Source organism: Vulpes vulpes, chromosome 10 (genome assembly GCF_048418805.1).
Source record: "Vulpes vulpes isolate BD-2025 chromosome 10, VulVul3, whole genome shotgun sequence".
NCBI lineage: Eukaryota > Metazoa > Chordata > Mammalia > Carnivora > Canidae > Vulpes > Vulpes vulpes.
In genome coordinates, this window is record NC_132789.1 from 64,522,672 (window position 1) to 64,542,191 (window position 19,520).

The 19,520-nt window shown below is 34.4% G+C and overlaps 1 protein-coding gene across 1 annotated transcript in view; it reads left to right on the forward strand.

Annotated features, from left to right (window-relative positions):
* LRRIQ1 (leucine rich repeats and IQ motif containing 1) overlaps positions 1-11,689 on the forward strand; it is a 219,139-nt gene extending 207,450 nt beyond the window's left edge. The window contains exon 27 of the mRNA XM_072724514.1: positions 10,017-11,689. Coding sequence (XP_072580615.1) covers positions 10,017-10,159 — 143 coding nt within the window. The 3' untranslated portion in view covers positions 10,160-11,689. The remainder of the gene's footprint in view (positions 1-10,016) is intronic.
* Positions 11,690-19,520: the final 7,831 nt, after the last annotated feature.

Below are 19,520 nucleotides of genomic sequence, written 5' to 3' on the forward strand. Positions count from 1 at the left end.
ATTTATTTTCAAAAATTAAAAATGTCATTATTTTGGTATTTCAAGAATATAAGCAGTATCTCTTATGTGAAATGGCTTTGTTTTTTCTCTGAAATTATTAATGACTTAACCAACTTGATCCAATGCAAAGATGTGTTAATGAATTGCAGTGTTAATTTTTAAGGTGAGAGGACCCATATCTGTGGTTACCAGCTGTCATCCTCCATTCCTCCAGTAAGAAAACTTGATTGGCTGAGAAAGATAATTATATTCTCCAAAAAGACTCTTCCGAATTGAAGAGAATACCCTGAAATAGACTACACAATGGAGGTCACTCAGTGCCCTCAAAACGAGGGGCCCCTGGGAATTGTTAGGGAATTATAGTTCTAGTAATGGGCTAGATCCTGTTCAAAACCATTTAGGGAGCGTTTTCCAGCACAAAGAAGGTGAAGGTATTCATACTTTTTTTGTCCCCTGCCAGCCAGAATAATAGCATTTCCATCACAGAGTCATATTGTTAAGTGAAGAGAAAACCATAATTATGTAACATTTTCATATTACCAAGTGTCTTCTTTAGATCTAAAGATCTAAAATTTGAATTTTACATAAAATACCAGATCAAAAAAAGATAAGTAGATAGGTAGATGGGTAAATAACAGAGAAGTTTACCTCCTAGTTCTTGACATATTACCATTTCTTTTTTTTTCATATTACCATTTCCATTTAGTTACAGGCATGATTTTCAAACTATGAAACTGCAGAAGTAATAGCTGTAAGTATAGTAATAAATGATCTTATTTCACTGATGCTTCGTTGGTGGATTTACCTCCCCGTGTTGTCACCTTGATGCTTTGCAAGCCTTCTGCAACCCACTCTGAACCCCTTATCTCCATCAAATTTTTCCTTTTTCAAGGCCCCAAGATTTCCAATTAGCATTTTGACCTCTTTGGCAGCTCTGCTACATCCTAGGGATCCCTTTTATTGTGTAACTTAAATTTACAAGTCAGTGGATTTTCTCACTGGATGTCTAGAAATGTTTCACATGTAACTTAATTTTCTGTCACATAGAGTGGGCAAAGGTGAGTAAAAGTTACATTTAATCATGTACCTATTTTTATATTTTTTGCATAAACTGAAACTACGCATAAAAAGAATAAATTGAGTTTTGGTTCAATTGCCCACTAATTAGCATATTGGTTTTACTTGTACCTGGCCTTTAAAAAAAATCTACATAGTTCCATCATTCTGATATATTTCATCTTGAAAAAAACACATAGTCTCTAGTATTCTATATCAAATTTTGCAAAGTTCAAAGGAGACACTACTCATTAATATTACTTTATTAAAGCATGTGCTCATGTAATACAGCCAAAATCAACTCAATTGTGGGAGTATTCTTTGAACAACTTCAAAAAGTCTGGTCACAACTCATTTACAAAGGCCTTGAGGAATAAAGAGTGACATAAGAAAAGGGTAAGAAAGTCTGAAAAAAACTTTCAGTAATTATTAAATTTTAAAAATCATGTTCGGAGATATGAGAGCATATAAAAATATATAGGTGGGCATAGATATGGATACAGGTATAGAAACGTATTTCATGTATTTCCTCACTTACAGACATTGAAGATTGTGTTGTTTTCCATTGATACATATTATTCATTTTTAGTTTCATAGGCCTATTTCCAGGAAATGGGCAGTTCTTTCCATTCCAAGGCATGAAAAAACAGATTTACATCTCACATTTGATTTTCTTTATGGTACTATTACGTTAGAGGAATCCTTTATTTCTGACTATTGAACACAATATTGTCCTCTTTACAATAAATCTTGGTCACTTGAAGCTGAGTTTCACCTGTGCTATTATCACTTACCTTTGGGCAAATAGTTTAACAGCCTTACCTCAGTTTCCCCCATCTTTAAAATGAAGATGATGTGTATCTCATAGAGTTGTAATTAGGATTGAAAGAGTGGGTGAAAATAAAGTGCTGATCAGGGTCCTGGGGTGTAGTGAACGCTTAAATCCCTGCAACGTCACATTTTCAGGCAAGTTATGAGCGGGCTGACAATGACAGAGAATTGAAGAGCACGTGGGTGATGAGAAAATATGAGCACTAACATGTAATACTTGTAATAGTTTTGAGAGTAAAAAGTAATATAACTGTACTCAAGCAAAAATCTTGTTGATGCTAAATGCATAATGAAGAGTTGTTAAGTATGTCAACTATGGTAATACTTTTAATTAGCTGCCGTACCAAATGGCATAAGTGGTCGTGTTCTATCTACAAAATCTTCTAATAAAATAATTCCATGATACCATTGTGTATGCCAATTGTTGCAAAAATTCATTGTACAAGAACTAAAAATTGTCATATTACCCATTTAAATGATTCAAACTTCCATCCCACTATACATGTTATATTTTTTGCCCAGATAAAGAAAGGTAAAGATAAGAGTTTATAATTATAAACTGTTAAACTTTTTTGGTTCTCTCTAGGAAATCTGGCTTTGCTTCTCGTCTTTTTTTAATCCAAAGTGTTTGATTTAAAGTAGTACATCAATAGAGAAGCTAGAGCTAAATCACATGGAATTTAAAAAAAAAAATTTTGTTCAGCAAGAGTTGGTCTCTAACAATGCAAAGTTGTAAACTTTAAGGTTTTTTTTTTATTTTTGTTTAAGCCATTAACTCTGACCTTTCTTGGTCTCAAATTTTTTGGCAGAAGCTTTAAAAATAAATTTGTTAGGTCTTGATATTTTGTTCCTGAACCTTGTCAATTAATCAAACAAACACATTAACACTTTAACCCTTAAAATAGTCCCACAACCAGAATTAGATAATCAAAATTAATTACTATTATACCATGTTTACATGGTTAGTGGAATCATCTAATACATATGTATCAAAAGTCTAGTACAAAGTAGGCACATAATAGATAGCTGTTGATTTAATGTTCTTTAACAAGTTGATACTGCCTGTTTCTAAAATCTAAGACAATTTAATGAAACAGTCAACAGTCAAGGATTCCAGACACAGTTAAATGTAAGTTATTAGTAACCACAAAACAGTGTTTACAGATCTAAAACAGTAGTTTGACCAGCAGCTGACGTTATCCAGAGAATAACAAATTTCAATGTACTTGTATGAGAAAACTAGTTTGTACATATGTCAACTATACTTATTCTTTGTAAAGAAACAAACAAAAACCCACACATTTTTAATATTTTTGAGGACAGGATCCACGTATGCTCTATTGATAATAGATTAAAGCATCAAGTTTCTGACTATAGTATACTAGTTCTTATGCCTTCCCTTCATGTTCATTTCCTTTTTTAGAATAAACTACTATACTCTGAATTTTGGGGGGAGGGTTGTTATTGTTGTTGCTTTCAAACCAATTTCTTACACTAGCTAATGTGGTGAGTAAATAAATGGGCATGGTCAAATGTGAAATGCATTTGTCAAGTGAATGAAACTGAAGTGCAATAATATAATAAATCCTCAGGCTAGTCATGTTTATTGTTGCCAAATGTCTCCCTGCTAAGAACTAATAAGCATGAAAAGGGATAATGAAAGTTTCCATGAAAAGTTTTTGGGAAATCTATCCACAAGTCTTCACTATCTGAGAATGTGGAAATAAGTATTTGTTTTATACAAGTTCCATATGAGGGCTGTAAAGATGGAATTACTAGAATAGAGTAAAATGGAAAGCAACTACAGTGTGATAGTTACTAATGTTATTTGGCACATGGAAGAAAATTGACAGGGAGGGTCCACAGCAAGGCTGACTAGAACAGTGCCTGCTATAAAATAGCAGTAAATAAATACATGGTGAATGAATGTGTAAATAAAAGGATCATTTTAAGATTTATGTATTTATTTGAGAAAGAGAGAGAGAGAGGTCAGGAGAGGAAGAGTAGTGTGGAAGGGCAGAGGGAGAGAGAATCCAAGCAGACTCCTCACTAAGCACCAAGCCCGAGGTGGGCCACAATCACAGGATCCTGAGATCACGACTTGAGTCGAAATCAAGAGTGGGATCCTCAGCCGTCTGAGCCATCAGGTGCCCCTAAATGGAAGATTTTAAATTAAAGCTTTCAAAGGCCCCATGTGATCTCAAAAATCCAATGTGGTTTTTAAATGTTTAAATTCCAAAGGAAGGATCCCCGGGTGGCGCAGCGGTTTAGCGCCTGCCTTGGCCCAGGGCGCGATCCTGGAGACCCGGGATCGAATCCCACGTCGGGCTCCCGGTGCATGGAGCCTGCTTCTCCCTCTGCCTGTGTCTCTGCCTCTCTCTCTCTCTCTCCCTCTCTGTGTGACTATCATAAATTAAAAATAAAAAAAAAATTAAATCCCAAAGGATAACTGCTTACTGATAAACGTTTCAAGATTTACTTAAAATACATATTTTTGCTAAATGTTTACTTTGACTAAGTTAGTTAACATGGGAAAGTGAGGGTAAGATTATCAGAAATTAAAATAGAGTGCTTTATTAGAAACTAGGTTATTTCAAAGGAATTTACCTGTCTATTAAGGGTAGGAAATACTCTCAATTATTAGAATCATTGTTCTTTATTTGCAAGCAATATGGACACGTGGTTGTAAATGTCATAAAACTGAATAGAGTCCTGAAGAGAACAATGAAAAAAAAATGATTAAAGGAATTGGGAATAGACCTTACCTGAACTGACAAGAGTAAAGGGACATATAACTTGATTTTTAGAAACAATTGTGTGCAGGAGAAAATGGGGAGCTGGGTAGCTTGTAAACTGTTAACTCCTCAGCGAGTTACAATTTTTATTTCCTAGTCGATTTGGAAATTTAAACACTCGCTAACTATTAGTTTAGTGGGAAGCCAACAAATTGGGCATAGTTACATAGAATAAAAAGAAGAGTTTTCGTTAATTTAAGGGCCACATGACCAAAAGCAAACCTAGTTCTTAAAAAAAAAAATTTCACAAAACCTTTTTATATTTTACAATCAAAATAAGTCACTCAAATAATTCCTCTAGAGGGACGCCTGGGTGGCTCAGCAGTTGAGCCTTTGGCTCAGGATATGATCCTGGGGTCCAGGATCAGGTCCTGCATCGGGCTCCTCACTGGGAGCCTGCTTCTCCCTCTGCCCGTATCTCTGCCTCTCTCTCTCCGGGTCTCTCATGAATAAGTAAGTAAAATCTTTTTTTAAAAACCCTCTAGGGAAAAAATAAATAAAAATAATATTGAATAATGTTAATATGAGAACTACAGAATTTATAGAAATGACAATATTTTTAGCATCTAGCTAAAAATATTCTAGCCATCTTTGTGCCAAGACACACAAGGTATCTTCAAGAAGAAATTAACACAATAGTGTGTTACAAATAGTAAAACCTGGCAAACAGTGCAAACAATAAGGGGGCCTTAAAAATTCTAGATCAAATATTAAGGGTAGCTATTTATAAAGGGTCAAGAAATAGGCAAAATACAAACACAAAAATATATACAATATCTATCAAAATAAGATTCCTCACTCTATTTGATATACATTAGTTTCTATGCTCATTAGGAATTGTTTTTCAAATAAATATATGTAGCCAAGGCAAATTATGTGTCTGACTTAGAAATAATATACATCATGATTTTTACCAATAATAACAAATATTGTGGATATATTATATCAAATGTACCAAACCTAACTGATTTTCTTAGTAATATGTCTCTTAAATATTGGGTATGAAGAATCATTGTAAATGTCATTGTCCAACTGAAATGTTAAGAAACAGAAATTTCGTTAATATTTTTATAAGTTATAGAAAACAATTTTAGTCACTGAAAAAGCTTGAAAGCAACTTGAGAAAACTAAAAAAATGTTAGTCACTGAAAAAGCTTGAAAGCAAAATCACCATGATTTATTGAGGCAATCTGAATACAATAGAGACAACCTGTTATTTGTTTAGTTTTCATTCTCAGTGTTAGACTTTGAACTATCTAAGTGAAGTTCACTCTAAATATCATTATAATCCAAGGTAGGACATAGCAATGACCTTAAAAAAGCAACTGTTATTTGAACACTGTAATAACTCCCTCAACCTCAAACATACCCAGTGTAACTCATTCACAGCACTTAAATTGATATAAACGCTTTGCTGCTAAAAATTTGTTCTGGTCACTTTCATTAAAATGTTGAATTTTTTTTTCTCCATGCTTTACTTGTGCTGTATCTGCTGTTAAGCAATACAATATGGGAAGGGCTTTGAAAGGATTTCTATATCCAGACACATCGTGTTGGGTGTATCGATGAAAATCCAATGACGTATTACTATACATCATGAAATTTCTATTTTGACCGGTTTAACGAAGTTTTTTTTATACATACCAGGAGAGTCATTCAAAGCATTTTACATATTAAATTACTTATCAAAACACAGCATATATAGACCTTGACATTTGTTAAAGAACCAAGGATTTAACCAAAAAAATTTTTTAAAGGACCAGAACAAATCTTTAGCAGAACACAGATTATGTGGCAAAGAAGTGACTTATTGGAAGATAGAGCATATTTATCTAGACATACTTTCAGCATATATGTAAGAAACTGATTGGATAATTTGTATGATCACCTGCAAATATGCACAGACTGTTGTTAAAGAAACATAAAATCTATAAGAATAATGTTGCAGGAAAGAGACAAACACTATTAAAGTTCCTTTAGTCATAATTTTTTTTATTCCAGGAGCCCATCAGTAGGTCTAGCTCTAATGTCAATTTTTTGAGGCAAGATTCTCTCGCTATTGTATGTTCATGGGGGTAAGTAATTTTAGAATGATTATACATTGACTGTATTAAATTGCTTATTTTCTTTTTTCCATTTCTAAAGTAGTTACAGGACAAAGTAATAGCTTTACAATAAATACCAATATGTGGTTTCTTGATAGATGTGTTGTTTTACACCTCAATTTATGTTCCATGTATCTTGTGGTTCAAGAATTTAAGTGTCAACAAAAAGACTCTCACTAAATGCAATGAGAGAATAAGCTATATTGATTACTGCCTGAATTATTTATTTACAAGTAGCAAAACAATAAAATGCAAGCTTTTAATTACATCAAAGATATGTTTTTAAAAAACTATATGTATATGCAAGTATCTATGTGATTTTAAAGACCAACTTCCTATAGCATTTTCATTCAACTGAAAATTTACCTCAAAATTACTATGAAGGTGTTTTAATATATAGCACACTATATATTTTTCAAGTTATTTCCTGAAGGGAGTACAGTAAACAATTGAAAAATTTACAAACTGCCCTTTAAATATAGGATTACATTGTAAGTACAAAAAGACTGGAAGATTCATCAACAGCTTCAAAATAACAAAGACAACAGAACAATATTGGGGAAAAATTATTGTACATACAGTAAATTTTTAGTCAATAGAAAAATCCTTCAGAATGCAGATACTCTGTTAAGAATGGGGGATTTGGTCTAAAGAGAAGCCATGTTTTAATGCAATTCAATTGATTTCGTTTTGAAATAATTATTTTAGAAGTGTACAAAATTATAAATATTTCAATACTTTGTGCAGAAAGCGTCTCCCTCACATATAATTTGTTATCTTTGATAAAAAGTTTATATTAATAGTAAAGCTATTAAATAATACATCTTTATACTATTAAGATACTCTCATAGAAAATATTAACCAATAATGAACTATTATTGGATTATATTTTAAAATACTTACTGGTACATATTATCTTGAATAATGCTTACAAGGAACTTGATTTAGCTTACTCTGTTGGAAGGACACATCTGTGTCAGGCATATGTGGAAATCGGCTTACTCTTTTATTGATCAGTGTTTTTGTCTTATATAAATATATCTGAATTCTAAATGTGTTGAAGCAGCTCTTCGGTTCTTGGACCTCTCTGCTGCCCCACCCCTTCACCCCAGCTTTCTCCTCAAATTATGTGTTCTCCTAAGTACACACTTGCTATCCAGGAAATAGTTTATTCATTGAAGAATTTTTACTGCTGGGGCAAGGTGAGATTTTGCTGTTACTGTTGCTGTTTTCCAAAATAGACCAAAGAGAATTTCCATTCTGTTATCTGGAAAATATTTTTTTTCCACATGTAACTAGCAAGTAGGAAGATGATAAGCTTTTAGGACACGTTCTTACACCTTTTAGGCCACTATTTTATCATTAGAAAATTCTTAATTAAAAAAAAAAAGGAAATTCTTGCTTTTCTGCATTCATAATATTCCTGTTGCTTGAAAGAGTTCGTGAAGCTTCACAAGTGCTACTGACGGATTTCCAGGGAATAGCTTCTCGCAGGCCAAATCTGGCTGGCACTTGGAAGCCAACTTTACCTGGTATGGCTGTTGGTCCCTCTGCCTTTGACTGCCTTTGAGTGAAGCCATCTGTGAAGGTCTCTAAACTCGTGAGCTATGTTCTATCTCCAACTCCATTACAGACTTGTACCTGTAGCCAGAGGTACTCTCTCTGTCTAGCACACCCCTCCTTAAATCCATGGCTTTTCCTTTCCTGCCTTTCAGTAATATTATTTTTGTAGATTAAAAAGTAAAATATGCTACCTTTCAGGAGGTTCATTAACTACTTTGAAATTATTTTCTTAATCACAGTTTTAGTATAAAAATCCAGAAGGCAATACTGTTTTTAAAAAGCTTTTAGGGACGCATGAGTGGCTCAGCGGTTAAGTGTCTGCCTTTGGCTGGGGGCATGATCCCTGGAGTAGGGATGGAGTCCTGCATGGGGCTTCCTGCATGGAGCCTGCTTCTCCCTCTGCCTATGTCTCTGCCTCTCTCTCTGTGTGTCTCTCATGAATAAATAAATAAAATCTTTTTAAAAATAAAATAAATAAAAAAGCTTTTTAAATATAAAATGGGCTTTTACAATCAATATCTACCATCATGCTGGACCAAATTTGAAATTAAGGCAAATTTCCACAAATGGTCTAGTGTTCCCTGACCTTTCTGTTTAGACACATTTAAAAATTTTAAGTTTCAGTTGGAAAAGCATAATGTTTGTTTGTTTGTTTGTTTGTTTTTTTAATTAGGCATTTCTCCTCCTAAACATTTAAAGCACAATAGCATCACAATGGAGAGTCACGTGGTTTGAACCTTTGCCTGCAGCCTAAGGGAGCTCTGGAATTCCTCACTCTGCTGCTTTTCAGACTGCTTCCCCCACAGATAGGACCCTGTGCTTGCTTAATCTTCAGGAGATTTAAAGCAGATGATTATAATTCTTAAATAGTATTTTTGATATGGCATTCTGGGGTCTTGCTGAGTAAAACATTCCTAATCCACTGTCCTATTCTTTAAGCTACTATTTATTTTTAGCTTCTAACAATTTTTGATACTTTTTTCTGGATAAATTCTAAATTGTTGACTATAATAATTTCTCCCATTTTATAGCATCTCTTTACAAAGCATTCTCATAGTTCTTACCACCATTGCAGTATAATCAGAAAGGTAATCTTCACAATAATCCTGTAATGCACAGATTGTTTCCCTCATTTATAAAACGAAGGTTTAGAAAGGTCATAACCTGTTTAGAGTCACAAAGCTGCCAGACTAGAACCCATGGATATCTTTTGATTCTAGACCTAATACGTTTTCTGTTTTACCAAGAATTTTTTTTTTAAAGAAGTCCTTAACAGAACTATCTCTAAAACTAATTATAACATATTCTTTTATGAAAACACAATTATAAACGTTTAAGCTTTGAAAATAAAAACAAATTTAGATATCTAAAAACTAGGAAGATGTATCATCTCAGTCTTGAACTACCTGTAGATAGTCTTGACTTGTAGATAGAAGAAAACATACCTATTTATTTTTTTCAATCATTTCCTTTTTTTTGAACAAAATGTATGTTATACCAAACTTTATTTTGCAAACAAAAAAAAGATACTAAATATGCTTTTTTTTAAATTCAAAGATCATACAATTCTCAAATAAGTGTTGTTGACAAATATATTTCTTACTTTAAAATATAATTTTACTCGGGTAGAGTTAAGTGAAAGTGTCCATTTAATATCACTGTCTAGGTTTTTCAATTAAGGGAATACTTGCTCCAGTGATAACAAATACAAGACCTTCTAAGAAAGAACGTATATCATTCCGTGACTATCCTGTACAACTCAGTGGTGGATGGGGAAGTGGCAAAAAGAAGGCGAAAACTTCAAACTAATTCTTCAAGCTTCAGCATTCAAAACATATGGCACACGGTTTTCTCCAGAGATCTATGGGTATCTGGTCATGTTACCAATTGAATAAAAGGTTTTAGAGTACTGTATTTAATTTGTATTATTATACATATTCCACAATTTTGTTTGCTGATGGAGTTATCTGATTTCCCATCTGTAAAACACAGTTTTGCTATTGTTCCTATGTTTATGAGGAACGGCCTCCAGAATTAATTCTTAAAATATTGTAATGGAATTTGCCTATCCAATTTCTTCTTTTGTTTAAAGATTTTATGACATATGTATTAAAGATGGTTTTCATACCATAATAAGTTGTAATACCATACACATATTGTAAGAGAATATAGCTGCAATTTATTGACCCTGCTCATAGTATTAATGAATAATTAATACATTGATAAATTTTATTTGACTATTATCATTGGGCATTTGAAAGATAAATTCATCCAGAAGATATTTAGAGTAGACAATGAAAATGGCCTTTTCTTTTTACTTTAAGTCATCTTAAATAGAGTTATTTTAAGAAAATATACTTTGTGCTTAAACTAAAATGAAATATCAGTTTAAATATTTATATTATCATATACTCTTATTTTAATTTCAGTTAAGTTGCCTCAAAATTATTTTTAAAAACTTTTCACATCTCCATCTTAAAATTTTGTAATATTAATCTATTTTCTAAAGCCACAGACCAGTTTTATTAAGTTCTTACTTTTTGTGGTTAATATTCTATGATGTCTTAGTAAATACAATGTGCAAAATACTGTATTCACCTTTCATGCTCCTTAGGATCTTTTACCTTCCTGAGTTTGGAGCTTTTTTCACCAAGCTAAGTTCTCCAGTGACTTCCCAGGGTGTTGTTGTGTAATAGGATTTAGTGAACTTTAGTTTTTTTCCCTTTGCTTTTCCTACTCTTTATTGAAGGATTTCATCTAAAAATGGCTAAGCAGATTTAAAGATGCACTTATTTTGTTTGTACCCCCTACCTACTTCTGTAGCTCTATTGCATTTCAAACCTATAAATGTCTCTTAACATGATTGAGATAGAAATGTTAATGAAGCTTGAGCTGTCAATCAAAGAAAACAGATATTCATATGCTGTGGCCTAGAAATTGAGCTTTGGAACATAAGCTCCATGTGTAGTTGCTTTATGAACATGCTGTTATGTCATCTTTCTAATAAGAGCACCCACAGACCAGCATAATGTAATGATGGAAAATATTTTATCACAACTTACTGTGAACCCTGCAAGAGAAAACCACATCAGAGCTGAAATTGGTGGGGTTTTATGGTTCATATGCTCAAATCAATGAAATGAAAAAGTTAGTATGAGAAGTGAGATGTTTATGATTAAACTGCTTTCGTGCCTAAAAATAATTTAGTCTATAGTTTCCTTATTCTGTGATTTGTGTAAATTGTTTCAAAATATTAATTCTGAGGAAGATGATGGGTGCTGATGCTTCTTAAATTTGTAGGTGATGACTGATGAAGATGTCAATAAAATACTTTCCAAATTATGTTGTTAAATTGGAAGTTCTTTGTAGTGTTGTTTATTGTGTCTGGGCTTCAAATGTTCATTTACAAAATCCAAGTTCAAGCATCATTTCTACCACTAGCTTATTTGCCTTTATGAAAATAGAAAAGGTAAATTTTAAAATCGAATCCTTTTTTTAAATAATGTAATTTTTTTTAATTTAAAAAGTTGAATAGAACCTGAAAGAAATCAAACCAAGAGATACTCTTTCTCCTGCTGCCTTGCGGGGGAGCCATTAAGGCCAATATTTGTCTTTAAGATTTGGGAAGGCAAAAATGTGAGCCTATGTTGTCACTTAGTTGACTGAATTTTGGATTGATAGCAAGGGACCCAGGCAATGTTACTATTCAAATGCACAACTCCAAGTGACATTTTGTCTTTCCTAAACCCTCCCCAACTCAATTCTCACCTTCCTAACTGTCCCCTTCCCCAGTGCTATCATAATTACCAGGCATTTCCAGTGAGAATGGCAAAGTGAATCCCTGATCACAAAAAAGGCTGGTGGATGTGTTTGGCAGTGTTTGGAGATTCCAGAATGTCTTGATATGAGAGTTAACTCTATGGTTTATGGAGGTGTCATTTTCCCAAGGTCCAGTCTGCCAACAACATCTTTGTGCACATAGTGCATTATAAGAGAGCTTTTTAGGTATTTTGAGAAGCATCCAAAACCTCATTACTTATTGTGCTCATAAATTAATTAAAGTTACAGCCACCATGTTAAAAAACAAAAAAGTCAGAATAGTAGAACAAAAGCCAAAGCACTGTTCAAGGCAATGCTCTGCCTTAAAGGCAAAAGGGAGAATACACCAAAATTCCTGGAAATTAGTTTTGGGTTGTTTTTTTTTTTTTTTTTTTTTTTTTTTTTTTTGAGAAAACAAGGGATAATGCATTTTAACCAGAAAGAATAAGTTGGAAGGCACAGACAGGGATTAAAAGGTTTTTAAGTTAAAGTTGCAAATGAACAATAAATAGCAGTGTTTTAAGAGATCTCTGTAATTCTAAACCTCCTAGCATCAGCATAAGTAGCTTTGGATGTTCCACATTTTGATTATGCTGTTATGGAATTGGCCTTTGCCATGATTTTCTCTTGGTTGCTCATAATTTACTCATATTCTCACATTTTTCTCAAAATCTAGGTAACATTGAGCCAAAGTTCAGACTAATACAATTAAACATGTGCTATGTATTTTGACAATACTTTACTGGTAGTATGCTATAACCAAAGTGACTATAATACGTTTCTTAGAAAAGAGAAACATTTTTTGTCTATTCTTTTGAAAAGGAAAATAAGCTGGTAAGGTCTCCCCTTACTATTTCCTTTATTATCGTATTTTGTACCAAATGCCGTTTCTATCATCTTTAAGGCCCAGAAAATAATTCAGCATCTGAATTTATGGTTTTCATGACTCTACTGGGAGAAAGTGAGTTATCAAGTGAATAGACTCTAATTTAGTGGAAGAAGGTCCCTAATCATTCTATGGAATAATGGTTGTCAGGGCGAATTTCTAACTCATCACTAATAAGAGATGTTATTCTGTCTTTTTCCATACAGATGCAATCCATTATCTACCATGATATCTTTGCTTACCCAGATGCAGCTGTTTTTGTCATTGATGGTTAAGAGATTCAGAGAAAGCCTCTTTCTAGAAGCTAAAGAGCTATATATAATCTAGACCTAAGGTATCTAGAACATTAGCCCCTAGACACATGTAGCTACCTGGTACTTTCAATACAGTTAGTTTGAATTGAGAGATGATGTAAATATAAAATACACAGCAGATTTCAAACATTTAGTATGAAAAGAGAATGCAAAATTGCCCGATAATTTTATATTGATTATGTTGAACTAATAGTATTTTGCCCTAAATAAAAAGTATCATCGAAATATATATATATTTTTTTAAGATGTGAGTACTGGAAATATTTGAAATTACATCGATATTGAATGTTCTATTTCTGCTGGATGGCACTGATCTGAAGGCTATTAGGTAGAGTGTTATAGATGCAGAGAATAATTGGTGAGATGGTAGATAAAAGATAGTGACCCCAGAAAACAGGGCACAAAAATGTTAATTTGTAAGAAAACAGATAATTGATTCTGCTAACCCTAGAGAGTATTATGAAATAAAAAGGAAAATTAAGTGAGGCTGACAAAACATGAGAGACACCGAACTCTGGGAAATGAACAAGAGGTAGTGGAAGGGGAGGTGGGTGGGGGGTTGGGGTGACTGGGTGATGGGCACTGAGGGGGGCACTTGGCAGGATGAGCACTGGGTGTTATATGCTATATGTTGGCAAATTGAACTCCAATAAAAAAATTAAAGAAAATAAAAAGGAAAATTAAATTGTGGTTCTAGACTCTAAAATGGTGTAATTGAATTTAATTTCATTAAAATTAACATATATATATATATTTCATTTTGTTTGTATTTGTTTTTAATAAAAGCCCATCTTATAACGTCAAGTAAAGGTCTTTTATGTTACTGGTGGCAAGAAACAAAATTAGCACTCACCTTGTAGTCTATGTTATCTCAGACTTGACGTATGGATAGCTGTTAATTTTCAAATGGCATGATTTGAATGGACATAAATAAGGCCTTTCCATGGGAACAATGTTATATTTGGCATCTTACTGTATTATCAACCCAATTTTAATCTAATACACAAAACATGAAAACCGCTAACAGTTGCATAACCGAATATGATTTATTTGAAAACAGCACATAGCATGTTTACAGCTTCTAAAAAGCATATAATCAACATGGGCTTTATGTGGTCCTGTCTGACCACCATTTTTCCTTCCCATCCAAATAGTATGCGGTTCACCTACTGTTCCTAGGAGCCAGAATTTTACCCAAGTCAAAAACTGAAGTGAAACATTTCATGTGACTTGTCATTTATGACATACCCCTGCCAGCACTTTAGAGCCAGAGCCCCCGCCCCCCACCACCACCTGCCTAGTAGGTCTGGAATGGCAACCTGGAGAGGGGTCATGAGAACTCCAGAGCTCAGGGAAGCAGAAGGCAGGGGGCAGCATGCTCTCGTGGAGCAGCAGGAGAGAATGCGCCAACTGGAAAAGTCTGCTTAGCCGCCTTTCGCTGTGCTGTTTCGAGAGTAAGGGCCTCTCTGGTACTTGTCTGTCATCTTTGCCTTCAGGCAGTAGCTGGCCAAGGTGCCAGGGAAGATCCCTTCTAGGGAGCCTTTGAGAAAAGTGAACTAATCCAATTAATATTACAACAGGTAAAGGGTTCCTTTTTATTTCAAGGTTGATTTTTACCATGACTGAGTGTAATCTTCGTAGCATTCCTTACATTTTAGGTATTGGGATAACCACATCTCCAATGCAAAAGCAAAGGGGAGAAACCACTTCAAGCCTATGCTTTCTTTCTGGAAGCCTGAATGCATCTACCAGTGGTAACCAGGTGAGTAAATGTAAAACTTTTTTTTTTTTTTTAATGTCATTGGCATTTCCTAAAAATAATTTTCTCTTGTAAAAGCTGTAATAGAAGCTTCACACTTGTTTCAGAATCCTCATAGACTCGTTCTAGATCAGCATTTGTACAGTACAAATATAATGAGCCACATATATAATTTTAAATTTTCTGGTAGCCATGTTACAAATGTAAAAAGAAATTGATAAAATTAGTGCATTTTATTTAACCCAATATCCGCCACCTATTTCTTTTATCAAATGGAACTGCAAGGACACACTATCTTACAGGGACAAAAACCTCAGCTGCCCTAACCCCTAAAATTACGTGTTTGGGGAACAATAAAATGGTATAAATATAAGATGATTTCTGACTGATATGTCTCATAGACATGGTAAGGATGGATCTGTTTCTCATCTCTCTGAATCATTCAGATTTTGTCTAGCCGTGGACTTTCTACTAACTTTGATATGAATCCAATATTTAGAATAACTCAGTAAAATACATAGAAGAAAGTAAGAAATCAGCACAGCAATTTTGTTCTGCTTAGTACATGCTTTGGAATGAGGCACCTGGACAAAAGTAAAGAGAATATATATATACACATATATATGTATATATATATGTGTATATATATATATGTGTGTATATATATACATATATATGTAAAAAAGTAAAGAGTATATATATATATATATATAGAGAGAGAGAGAGAGAGAGAGAGAGTTTTGTAATCTGTCCTATGTTCTAATCCTCACTCTTATGTATCATCTTAGACAATTGCAAACTCTGTGAGCCTGCTTGCTTACCATTAAATTAGGATTATAACTCCTATGATGCTATGAGGTCAAGAGAACAAGTATATGAAGAGCCCCTGGCTCAGTACCTTATGTATCATAAGCACTCAATAAATGACTTGGCAAAGAAAATCTTTCCAAACTCATCTTCCAAAATTAAGCCAAAAATTGGATCGATTCTGCATACCTTATTTAGCAAGTATTTCTATGAAATGATGGAAAATATTTTAAAAGATCTTTAAAACTGGCTTCTCTAAATTTGACTCAGAATGACGGTAGAATTGAATGCTTCACATATACATACATATTGTAAAAAACACATACATATTGAGCATCCTCCATTGAAAGTATACAGAATATTTTGGAAATTTAAAATGCATACATTTCTAATAGCATGTAGCTTGCTTTTCACATGGACAAGTAAAGCACATATTTCTATAAGTTAAAATGCCAGCACCAGAACTCGGTAGGCAGTGCTCTAAACTCCCAAATGGACCCATAAAATGTTTCTACTACCAGGTCCCAAAGTGGATGCCAGGTAATTAGCTAGACTGGTGCAGAGTCTCCACTTCTCTCATATTTCTTCACTTCTCATCCCCTCCCCTTCAAAGGGAAATATTGGCTCATTGTCTCTCTAGGGAGACAAAGAAAAGCATATTGAGAGAGAGAGAGAAAAAAAGAGAGAGAGAGAGGCAGAGGGAGAAGCAGGCTCCTCACGGGGAGCCCGACATGGGACTCGATCCTGGGTCTCCAGGATCACACCCCCTGCTACAGGCAGCGCTAAACCGCTGCGCCATCGGGGCTGCCCCGATTTTATTCCTTTCTTAATCTTTATTCATTTTTTGATCAACAAGAAACTTTTTTTTAATCTTCATAAATATAGTCTAACTTTAAAAGATGAATGTTAGCCTAAATCCAATAAACACTAACAGGAACTTCTATTTTAGCATCCCAAAAGGGTTAGAAAATGTTTGGAGCATGGGAAGTATTAGTTTCAAGTGAGAATAGACATGGAAAGGGTGTTTTCACATTCTATTTAATTGATCTCGAAAGATGAATTGATATTAAGGAAAGCATTTTAGGCAAATAAAATACCTGGACACAGCTAGCAGTGACATGTCCAGGGAACGGAGAGAACAATCCAGAGACTGGATTATTGGACAGAACGGACACAGCCTAAGAACGCCTGGGTGGCTCAGTGGTTGAGCGTCTGCCTTGGCTCCAGTCATGATCCGGGGGTCCTGGGATCGAGTCCAGCATCAGGCTTCCCACGGGGAGCCTGTTTCTCTCGCTGCCTATGTCTCTGCCTCTCTCTCTCTCTCTCTGTATCTCTCATGAATAAATAAATAAAATCATAAACAAAACAAAACAAACAAACAAACAAAAAAACAGAAGGAGCCTGGTGAGAGAGAGAATTACTGGGAAATGTAATTGGGAAGTAGGATTGGATAAAGTACTCTGAGATCTGTCCTGCCTACAGCCTTTAGGCAGAAAACTGCTAGGTGATGGTTTTCAAAAATAAGAAGGCAATGCTATTATTACCAATAATTGCTGGCATAATCTCAAAATAAAAATGGACATGATCAGTGGGAAATTGAATTTGATTCAAATATGAAATAACAGTAAAATTACTCGCATCAAAGTCTGTTGAGAGTTGGTTTTACATATGCTGATATTCTCAAATTCTAAGTGAAGCTGCTTCCAAGTACAGACATGGGCTGAACTCTGTGTAAATGCTTCCCCTGCAAGGCCATGGATACAGACGGTGATACCCTAAACAAGCCGCTCTACTCCAGCGGAAGTGTTATGAAGCCTTCAGGAACATGATGCTGAGTCTTCGAAGTCTCATAATGGCTAGAAAAAGCTAGAATTTCTATAATTGGAATCTATTAGAATCAAAGGATTGTTAAGGCCTCTGTCTCAGTTGGCTTGGGTTGCTACAACAGGATACCATGGTGTGGGTGGCTTAAACAACGAGCATTTATTTCTCACAGTTCTGCAGTCTTCAATTCTGAGATCAGGGTGCTAACATGGTCAAGGGGCCTCTTCCTGGTTTACAGGTGGCCATCTTCTTGCCATATTCTCTCATGGCAGAGGGTGAGACCTCCCATCTCTTTATCCCTTTATAAGGGCGTGAATCTCATGAAGCCTCCACTCTCATGACCAAAAATATAACCCCAATCACCTCCCAAAGGCCCCACCTCTAAATACTATCACATTGGGGATTAAGGTTTCAACATATGAATTTTGAGAAGATACAAACGTTCAGTCCATAGTAGCCTTCTAGAAGCCATGTAGTTTATTTAATTGATAAGAATTGTATTTCTAAAAAATAATATGATCTTTTTTCAATAGATGGCTTTCAATGGGAGTATTTTAACAAGAGAAGCTGAGACTTACATAAGTAACTGTATTTGTTTTAGGTTATACAGAATGATGGTTAGTAACAGGTCCCCAGCCTCCCAAGTCATAAAAATCTTGGAAAACCTGTTAGAGGTAATAATACCTATGTTTACAACCTGACTGAATTATAATTTGCAGCAAACACACTTACCTCAAACTAGTACACACATGTCGGGACATAGAATTCTCATGGAGATTTGTTTCTCAGGTGTGATCTTTCTTAAATTGTACTTATATATTTCATTTTCTTATTTTAAATAGTTGAATTTTTTTTAAAGTCACTTTTCATTCCATAGCACCATTTGTTTATTTTTTACTATGTCCATCATCTTAAGTGCTTTCCCATTCTGAATTTTAAAAATCGTAACAGTAAACACATAGTGCTCATAATATGGCCAGGCACTGTCCCTGAGTCTTCTACATGCATTCAGTCCTTTTATTTACTCTCATTTCTTGAGGTAGGCACTAGTCCTAGCCCCATTTTATAGAAGATGATACTGAATCATAAATGGTTACGTACCTTCTCAGCACCACACAAGGGGCAGGTGGTCCAGGTGGACCCAAACCATTTGAGTCCCAACCTACTCCGTATTTGCCTACACGAAAAAGATATGCACACATACGCTATTGCAGACACTGTGTTACCAGCTACCCAAAGGTGCCACCGATAGGTAATTGAAAAAGTTATCTAAATAATAAAAATATAGGCAGGCCAGAAGGATACAATGATAGTTTGACAGACAACATTTGCTTTTAATTTCAGCTCCTAATTAAGGCAAAATATGGAAAAAGTTATTTTTTCCTTAGAGAAAATTAATCCTAATTTGGATATTAATAGTACAGTAATTTTTTGAGGAAGGAAACTTCAGAAAGGTAATGCTATGGTAACTGTGAAGGACGCAGTCTGAAAGCTTTGATTTGCGAGAGATTTGTACAACACAGGCTTACCTCTGTCAAATCCCTTGCCCAGAGCATGCAGCTTTGAGAATCAGCTCACTTTAGTCACAGAGAACTTTCAATGTTAAAACTTTTTTTTTTTTTTTTAATACTAAAAAACCTGGTTTCTATCTGAAGCCAATCCATCTAGTTCCACCGCAGGGGCCACACTGAATAAACGTGATAGGTCTTTTGCATATCTTCTCTTAGCTAAAAATCATTAACTCCTTTAACCATTCTTTGC